Below are 10,061 nucleotides of genomic sequence, written 5' to 3' on the forward strand. Positions count from 1 at the left end.
AATTGTGATCGCTGTCTCCAAAGTGCTCACCTACTTCCAAATCTAACACCTGGCCAGACTTGTTACCCAGTACTAAATCTAAAGTGGCTTCGCCCCTTGTAGGCCTGTCTACATACTGTGTCAGGAAGCCCTCCTGCACACACTGGACAAAAACTGACCCATCTATAGTACTCGTACTGTAGTGATCCCAGTCAATATTTTGATAGTTGAAGTCCCCCATGACAACTACCCTGCCTCTCTCACTCCTATCGAAAATCATCTTTGCTATCCTTTCCTCTACATCTCTGGGATTATTTGGAGGCCTATAGAAAACTCCCAGCATGGTGACTTCTCCTTTCCTGTTTCTAACCTCAGCCCATACTACCTCAGTTAACAAGTCCCCAAACATCCTTTCTACAACTGTAATATTGTCCCTGATCAACAATGCCACACCACCCCCTCTTTTACCATCTTCTCTGTTCTTACTGAAACATCTGAATCCCGGAACCTGCAACAGCCATTCCTGTCCATGCTCTATCCATGTCTCCGTAATGGCCACAACATCGAAGTCCCAGTCCTGTTCCCATTTCAGCCCACAGGCCAAAATACAGAAGGTTAAAAAGACACAGTGTTTACACTGAGTTAATCTGCAGCAGGAGGGACCCATATTCTAGCATATAACAGAGTCAGATATTTCACCGTGAAGCACTGTTCTGAGGAAAGCTCACTCAACCCAAAACATTGAGAGGACTTGAATATAAAAGCAGGGATGTACTTCTGAGGCTCTGTAACGCTCTGGTCAGGCCACATCTGGAGTATTGTGCGCAGTTTTGAGCCCCATATCTCAGGAAGGATATACTGGCCCTGGATCAGGAGCAGAAGAGGTTCATGAGAATGGTCCCAGGAATGGAAAGCTTGACAAATGAGGAATGTTTGAGGACTCTGGGTCTGTACTCAATGGAGTTAAGAAGGATGAGGGGCGGATCTAATTGAAACATACAGAACACTGAGCGACCTGGACAGAGTGGATGTTGGGAAGTTGTTTCCATTGGTAGGAGAGACTAGGACCTGATGGCACAGCCTCCGAGTAAAGGGAAGACCTTTTAGAACAGAGATAAGGAGAAACTTCTTCAGCCAGAGAGTGGTGAACATATGGAATACACTGCCACAGAAGGCTTTGGAGGTCAGGTCATTGAGTATATTTGAGATACAGATGGATAGGTTCTTGATTGCCAAGGGGATGAGGCATTACAGGGAGAAAGTGAAAGAATGAAGTTGAGAAACGTATCAGCCATGATTGAATGGCAGAGCAGGCTCAATGGGCTGAATGGCCTAATTTCTGCTCCTGTGACTCATGGTCTTATGGTTAACTTGGATTTCTCTCCACAGATGCTGCCCGACCTGCTGAGCTTTTTCAGCAATTTCTGGTTTTGTTTCAGATTTACAGCATCTGCAGTTCTCTCGGTTTTTATTTCACTGTGAACTGTGCCTCTGAATCAGAAGGTCCAGTGACCATTAAACCCTAGGCTCCTCTCCTTATCTTTCACAGGGTTCTCCACCTGAAAGCGGTTGCTGACAGCATCTCATTCTGTAACGATGTTGGTAATATTCTCCTGGGTATCGAACATAACCTGTATCTCATGAACAGTTCTGAGTACCTGACCCAGCAGTATATGCTCCGGGTATGTGTGCAAATGTCAGTCTGTCTATCTGTCTCTCTATAAGTATCTCTGACACACTGTATATCTGACTGCAGTGTCCATCTGATTGTGTATATGTTTGCATGTGTGTGTCGTCTGTATGTATCGGCTTATGTGTGTGTGATTTTGTGTCTGTAAATGTGAATATTTTAATGCAAAATTGGAATAATGTTTATGGAATAAAAGAACTGATGCAGCGCCTCAGAGTTTTCCACTATCTCCCATCAAACACTCCCAGGACAGGGACAGCATGGGGTTAGATACAGAGTAAAGCTCCCTCTACACTGTCTCCCATCAAACACTCACAGGACAGGGACAGCATGGGGTAGGATAGAGAGTAAAGCTCCCTCTACACCATCCTCCCGTCAAACACTCCCAGGACAGGGACAGCACATGGTTAGATACAGAGTAAAGCTCCCTTTACGCTGTCCCTCATCAAACCCTCCCAGGACAGAGACAGCACGGGGTTAGATACAAAGTAAAGCTCCCTCTACACTGTTCCCAATCAAACACTCCCAGGATAGGGACAGCACGGGGTAGGATAGAGAGTAAAGCTCCCTCTACACCATCCCCATCAAACACTCCCAGGACAGAGACAACATGGGGTTAGATACAGAGTAAAGCTCCCTCTACACTGTTCCTCATCAAACACTCCCAGGACAGGAACAACACGGGGTTAGATACAGAGTAAAGATCCCTCTACCCTGTTCCTCATCAAACACTCCCAGGACAGGGACAGCACAGGGTTAGATACAGAGTAAAGTCCCTTTGAAACTGTGCCCCCCATCAAATATTGCCTAAACCATGTACACAGTAGTCTCCATTTTTGCAGCAGCGGGAGCAGTGACAGTGAGCACCAGGGGACTGATAGGAAGGTAAATTAATCCTTTAATAACTTACCTCATGGATAGGCAAAGAGCACACTGAGCAGGAGCAGACAGGGGACAGCTGGGTAAGTGAGGTAATATATTTGGATGGTTGCTTTTCCCGAAACACTACTCGGGTGGTATCTCCCACCCATCCTCCTCCTCTTACCAAAACAAAAGGTCCTGAGCGCTGATTTCATAAGGTTACTAGTTTTTTTTTATATAAAGTCTCTTTGGGAATTTAGAATAGTGGGAATGGGGGTTAGGGCAGTTGAATGTTCCTCCTGCAGAATGTGGGAGGTAAGGGTCACCACCAGTGTCCCTGTTGACTACATCTGCAGGAAGTGCACCCAACTCCAGCTCCTCGAAAACCGCATTAGGGAACTGGAGCTGGAGCTGGATGGACATCAGGTCATTCAGGAGGCGGAGGGGGTTAGTGAGAGAAGTTACAGGGAGGTAGTCACACCTCAGGTACAGGAAGAAGGTAGTTGGGTTACTGTCAGGGGGCAGAATGGGAACAGGCAGACAGTGCAGGGATCCCCTGTGGCCGTTCCCCTCAACAACAAGTATACAAATTTGGATCCTGTTGGGGGTATGACTTATCAGGGGAAAGCCATGGGGTACAGGTCTCTGGCACAGAGTTTGTTCCTGTTGCTCAGAAGGGAAGGGGGAAGAGGCGCTGAGCAGTAGTCATTGGGGACTCCATAGTTAGGGGGACAGATAGGACATTCTGTGGGGACGAGAGACACTCACGGTAGATGTGTTGCCTCCCAGGTGCCAGGGTCTGTGATGTCTCTGGTTGTGTTTTCGGGATCCTTGCAGGGGAGGGGAAGCAGCCCCAAGTCGTGGTCCACTTAGGCACCGACGACAAAGGGATGAGGTGCAGGGCAGAAATTCAGGGAAATAGGGTGGAAGCTTAGAGCTAGAGCAAACAGAATTGTTATCTCTGGTTTGTTGCCTGTGCCACATGCTAATGAAATGAAGAATAGAGAGAGAGAGAGAGAGAGACAGAGAGGAGTTGAACACGTGGTTAAGGGACGGTGCAGGAGGGAGGGATTCAGATACCTGGATAATTGGGGCTCATTCTCGGGTAGGCAGGACCTCTACAAACAGGATGGCCCACACCTGAACCAGGGGGGTACCAATATCCTAGGGGGGAGGATGTGTTAATGCTCTTCAGGAGGGTTTAAACTAATTCAGCAAGGGGATGGGAATCTGAATTGTAGCTCCAGTGTACAGGAGGTTGGAGGAGCGAGGTCATGAATAAGGTTCCAAGGTCGCTGAAGTGTACTAGCAGGTAGGACTGTGGTTTGAAGCGTGTCTACTTCAACGCCCAGGAGCATCTGGAAGAAGGTGGGTGAACTTGCAGCATGGGTTGGTACCTGGGCCTTCGATGTTGTGGCCATTTCAGAGACATGGATAGTGCAGGGACAGGAATGGTTGTTGCATGTTGCGGGATTTAGATATTTCAGTAAGATCAGGGAAGGTGGTAAAAGAGGGGGAGGTGTTGGTCAAGGGCAGTATTATGGTGGCAGAAAGGACTTTTGATGAGGACTTGTCTACTGAGGTAGTATGGGCTGAGGTTAGAAACAGGAGAAGTCACTCTGTTGGGAATTTTCTCTCAGCCTCCGAATAGTTCCAGAGATGTAGAGGAAAGGATAGCAAAGATGATTCTGGATAGGAGCAAAAATAACAGGGTAGTTGTTATGGGGGAGTTTAACTTTCCAAATATTGACTGGAAACGCTATAGTTTGAGTATTTTAGATGAGTCAGTTTTTGTCCAATTGTGCGGGAGGGTTTCCTGACACAGTATGTCGACAGGCCAACAAGAGGTGAGGCTATATTGGATTTGGTACTGGGTAATGAGCCCGGCCAGGTGTTAGATTTGGAGGTAGGTGAGCACTTTGGTGATAGTGATCACAATTCGGTTGTTTACTTTAGCAGTGGAAAGGGATAGGTATATACTGCAGGACAAGAGTTATAGCTGGGGGAAAGGCAATTATGATGTGAATAGGCAAGATTTAGGATGCAGAGGATGGGGACGGAAACTATAGGGGATGGGCACAATTGAAATGTGGAGCTTGTCCTTGTCAGGTAGGGAGGAAGTGGTCGAGCGAAGGGAACCATGGTTTACTAAGGAAGTTGAATCTCTTGTCAAGAGGAAGAAGAAGCCTTAAAGATGAGGCATGAAGGTCAGTTAGGGCACTTGAGAGATAAAGGTTAGCCAGGAAGGACCTAAAGAGAGAGTTAAGAAGAGCCAGAAGGGGACATGAGAAGTCTCTGGCAGGTAGGATCAAGGAAAACCCTAAAGGTTTCTATAGATATGTCATGGGGCTTTGCCCGAAACGCCAATATTCCTGGTCCTCGGATGCTGCCTGACCTGCTGTGCTTTTCCAGCACCACACTAATCTAGACTTTGATCTCCAGAATCTGCAGTCCTCACTTTTGCCTAGGTATCAAAGAATGACTAGAGTAAGATTTGGGCCAGTCAAGGACAGTAGTGGAGAGTTGTGTGTGGAGTCAAAGGAGATAGGAGAGGCGCTAAATGAATATTTTTCATGAGTCTTCACACTAGAAAAAGACAATGTTATCACGGAGAATACTGGGATATAGGCTACTAGACTTGATGGGATTAAAGTTCATGAGGAGGAGGTGTTGCAATTTTGGGAAGTGTGAAAATAGGTAAATCCCCTGGATTGGATGGGATTTATCCTCGGATTCTCTGGGAAGCTAGGGAGGAGATTGCAGAGCCTTTGGCTTTGATCTTTATGCCATAATTATCTATAGGAATAGTGCCAGAAGACTGCAGGATAGCAAATGTTGTTTCCTTGTTCAAGATGGGGATAGCCCTGGTAGTTATAGACCAGTGAGCTTTACTTCAGTTGTGGGTAAAGTGTTAGAAAGTGTTATGAGAGATAGGATTTATAATCATCTGAAAAGGAATAATTTGATTAGGGATAGTCAACATGACTTTGTGAAGGGTAGGTCGTGCTTCACTAACCTTATTGAGTTTCTTTGAGAAGGTGACCAAACAGGTGGATGAGGGTAAAGCTGTTGATGTGGTATATATGGATTTCAGTAAGGTGTTTGATAAGGTTCCACACGGTAGGCTACTGCACAAAATATGGAGGCATGGGATTGAAGGTTATTTAGCGGTTTGGATCAGAAATTGGCTAGCTGAAAGAAGACAGAGGGTGGTGGTTGATGGGAAATGTTCATCCTGGAGTTCAGTTACTAGTGGGGTACAGTAATGATCTGGTTTGGGGCTACTACTGTTTGTCATTTTTACAAATAACCTGGATGAAGCCGTAGAAGGATGGGTTAGTAAATATGTGGGTAACAATAAAGTCGATGGAGTTGTGGATAGTGCTGAAGGATGTTGCAGGTTACAGAGGTAAATAGATAAGCGCAGAGCTGGGCTGAAAGGTGGCAAATGGAGTTTAATGAGGACAAGTGTGAGATGATTCACTTTGGAAGGAGTAACAGGAATACAGAGTACTGGGCTAATGGTAAGATTCTTGGCAGTGTGGATGAGCAGAGAGATCTCAATGTCCATGTGCATAGATCCTTGAAAGTTGCCAGCCAGGTTGATAGGATGTAGGGCTTATGCCTGAAACATCGATTCTCCTGCTCCTCGGATGCTGCCTGACCAGCTGGACTTTTCAAGCACCACACTCTTCGACTCTGATCTCCAGCATCTGCAGTCCTCACTTTCACACAGGTTGACAGGGTTGTTAAGAAGGCATATGGTGTGTTAGGTTTAATTGGTAGAGGGATTGAGTTCCGGAGCCATGAGGTTGTGCTGCAGCTGTACAAAACTCTGGTGCGGCCGCACTTAGAGTATTGTGTACAGTTCTGGTCACCGTATTACAGGAAGGATGTGGAAGCTTTGGAAAGGGTTCAGAGGATATTTACTGGGATATTGCCTGGTATGGAGGGAAGGTCTTATGAGGAAAGGCTGAGGGATTTGAGGCTGTTTCCATTGGAGAGAAGAAGGTTGAGAGGTGACTTAAAAGGGACATACAAAATGATCAGAGAATTAGATCGGGTGGACAGTGAGATTCTTTTTCCTCGGATGGTGATGGCTAGTGCAAAGGGACATAGCTTTAAATTGAGGGGTGATAGATATAGGACAGATGTCAGAGGTTGTTTCTTTACTCAGAGAGTAGTAAGAGTGTGGAAAGCACTGCCTGTAACAATAGTAGACTCGCCAACTTTAAGGGTATTTAAATGGTCATTAGATAAATATATTGATGAAAATGGAATAGTGTAGGTTAGATGGGCTTCAGATCGATTTCACGGGTTCGTGCAACATCGAGGGCCGAAGGGCCTCTACTGCGCTGTAATGTTCTGTGTTTTGTGTTCTGTGATGTGAACGTGAATCATGCTGCTAACAGTTTTTTACTTTCTGTTTAGATAGCATGTAGGGATGTCAGTGATCCTGTTCCCGATTCTCCTGTTCCCATCTCCAGCACTGCTGTCAATTCCCTGTCTGCCGAAGATCGTCAGCGTCTGAGAGGACCCCATTCATTCAACAGGTAGGAAGATAAAGACACCAGTCTGGGGTGGGAACAGGACCAAGGTACTACAGCAGTGTCACTGAGAGCTGGGACCGCAGTTATGTTACTGAATCCAGACGCTAGCAATAATCATTCAGAGAAAGTCCATTCAAATCCCATTGTCCAGCCCTTCTTTGCTGTAATCACAGAATCCAGGAGAGTGGGGAGTATTCCATCACACCCTTGACTTGTGCCTTGTAGATGGTGGACAGGCTTTGGGGAGTCAGGAGGTGGGTTACTTGCTGCAGTATCCCTAGCCTCAGACCCTCTCTTGTAGCCACTGTGTTCATGTGGTGAGTCCAGTGAGTTTCTGGTAAACGGTAACCCCAGGATGTTGTTAGTGGAGGATTCAGTGATGGTAACGTCATTGAATGCCAAGGAGCAGTAGTTAAATTGTCCCTTAATGGTGATGGTCATAGCCTGGCATTTGTGTGGTGTGAATGTTACTTGCCACTTTTAAGCCCAAGCCTAGACATTGTCCAGGTCTTGTATTTGGACATGGACTGCTTCAGTGTCTGAGGAGTTATAAGTTAGAGCTAAGCATTTTGCAGTTGCTCTATCTCAGTCCAGAGCTTTACAACTTCCTCCTCCACCACAATTTGGGATTCTGGGGAATCCTGCCCTGCTATGTCAGAAATGTGAAACAAGAGTGAAATACACCCAGCCCGATGATCAATCAACAGAGATTCTTTATTTCACTGGTTTCAGGTCTTTACAAACATGAAGGCAGTTAAAGGTCAAACGAGAAAAACAAAATATTTTCATGGATTAAGATTGTGGTCCATATCTGATTGGCAAAATGGCACAACTCTCTCTGAGGAGTACACTCTGTCATTCAGGGAGAGCTCGATATACCTGCTGCAGCTGGTTATCCTCTCCTCCTGCTGCTTGAGGCCGCATTGACGTTCCTCAAGCAGGGGTCATAGAGTCACAGGGTCATGCAGCACAGAAAGGTTCTTTGTAATTATAAAGAGCTGATGCCAATTCAGTACAAAAATCTTCATGATCTCTGGGACATTGATCTATTTTATTCACATTACAAACCACTAACGTGACTCCAATGAACATACAGTTTTTCAACCCTCAGCACTGACCCTCCAACAGTGCCCACTCCCTCAGCACTGACCCTCCAACAGTGCGGCACTCCCTCAGCACTGACCCTCCGACAGTGCCCACTCCCTCAGCACTGATCCTCCGACAGTGCGACACTCCCTCAGCACTGACCCTCCGACAGTGCGGCACTCCCTCAGCACTGACCCTCCAACAGTGCGGCACTCACTCAGCACTGACGCTCCGACAGTGCGACACTCCCTCAGCACTGACCCTTCGACAGTGCGGTCTCCCTCAGCACTGACCCTACATCAGTGTTTTCAACCCTCAGCACTGACCCTCCAACAGTGCCCACTCCCTCAGCACTGACCCTCCAACAGTGCGGCACTCCCTCAGCACTGACCCTCCAACAGTGCGGCACTCACTCAGCATTGACGCTCCGACAGTGCGGCACTCCCTCAGCACTGACCCTCCAGCAGTGCGGCACTCACTCAGCACTGACGCTCCGACAGTGCGACACTCCCTCAGCACTGACCCTTCGACAGTGCGGTCTCCCTCAGCACTGACCCTTCCACAGTGCGGCACTCCCTCAGCACTGACCCTCCGACAGTGCGGCACTCCCTCAGCACTGACGCTCCGACAGTGCGGCACTCCCTCAGCACTGACCCTTCGACAGTGCAGCACCCCCTCAGCACTGACCCTCTGACAGTGTGGCGCTCCCTCAGCACGGAGTTATTTTATATATGTTTTCTGACCCGAAGTGAAGTTATTGATCACTGAGCCCTGCAGGTTGTTAGGGGATTAGTTTGCAGAGTGTTGTTTTATTGGATTGGGAGAGTTGTGAAGAGGTACAGAGTAATCAGTTGTTCAGTCGATGGCTGGAATCTTCTGTCTGTTTGTAATGTGTGTACGAGGTTCTAACTCTCTTCCTATGTCCTGGTCCAGCCCGGAAGGTCGTGTTGTTTTGCCAGCTGAGCCTGATATAGGATATCTGGAAAGACAGGAACACCTGAAGGAGGTAGGAGATCCTGGTGATCCCGAATGGGGCAGTGTGGGGGTGTCTGGAAATGGGAGATCCTGGTGATCCCGAATGGGGCAGTGTGGGGGGGGGGGAGTCCCAAAGTGAGACTGCGTGAGATTCTGGTTTTGATCCACTGTGCTCGAGTGTTACTGACAAAGGGAAGCTCAGGGTTAATAAATCTTTCGGACAGTTAGATCCCCAACCGTTTCCTAAACTCTGGGTGAGACTGTCTGAGTCCCCTCCCACCAGACCCAGTCTCTGCTGTGCTGGGATTACCTTCTCAATGAGTAAATCTGAATTATAAAGCAAGGCTCTGCAATGGTGACCAGGAAACTATTGTCAATGTTTGTTAAGAACCCCATCTGATTCACCTCAGGATGTCCTCAGGGATAGAAATCTGCTGACCTTACCCAGTCTGACCCACATGTGACTTCAGGCCCACAGTAATGTTTGTACTGGGACATGGGGCTGGGGCACATCGGGGCCCAGTAAATACTCCCGAGCTCTAGGGCTCCTGTGCTTTTTGGGCTGGTGGGGTATAGGACGAGGCCAGGCCGCTGGGCCATATATCTATCCATGAGACCCTTCAGCCCACCACGACTGTGCTGGTTATCAGACATCCAACTGCCATGATCCTGTTTCCCAGTATTTGGCCTGTGTCTCCATATGCCGTCGTGTTTCAGTGCTCACGCCTCTCAAACTGCCCAGTGACTCAGGAAGAACCTCAGTGGGGTTACACTGTAAATCGCCTGGTTATGATTACAATATGAGCTGAAAATGTGTGGCTGGAAAAGCGCAGCAGGTCAGGCAGCATCCAAGGAGCAGGAGAATCGACGTTTCGGGCATAAGCCCTTCTTCAGGAATGAGGAGGGTGTGCCAAGCGGGC

General features: G+C 47.6%; 1 protein-coding gene across 1 annotated transcript in view; it reads left to right on the forward strand.

Moving 5' to 3' along the window:
• Nucleotides 1–10,061, forward strand: part of LOC122550351 — a 40,245-nt gene that overhangs the window by 13,107 nt on the left and 17,077 nt on the right. The window contains exons 2-4 of the mRNA XM_043691080.1: nt 1,529–1,661; nt 6,962–7,083; nt 9,100–9,172. Coding sequence (XP_043547015.1) covers nt 1,529–1,661; nt 6,962–7,083; nt 9,100–9,172 — 328 coding nt within the window. The remainder of the gene's footprint in view (nt 1–1,528; nt 1,662–6,961; nt 7,084–9,099; nt 9,173–10,061) is intronic.

Source organism: Chiloscyllium plagiosum, chromosome 5 (genome assembly GCF_004010195.1).
Source record: "Chiloscyllium plagiosum isolate BGI_BamShark_2017 chromosome 5, ASM401019v2, whole genome shotgun sequence".
In the NCBI taxonomy this organism is placed as follows: Eukaryota; Metazoa; Chordata; class Chondrichthyes; order Orectolobiformes; family Hemiscylliidae; genus Chiloscyllium; species Chiloscyllium plagiosum.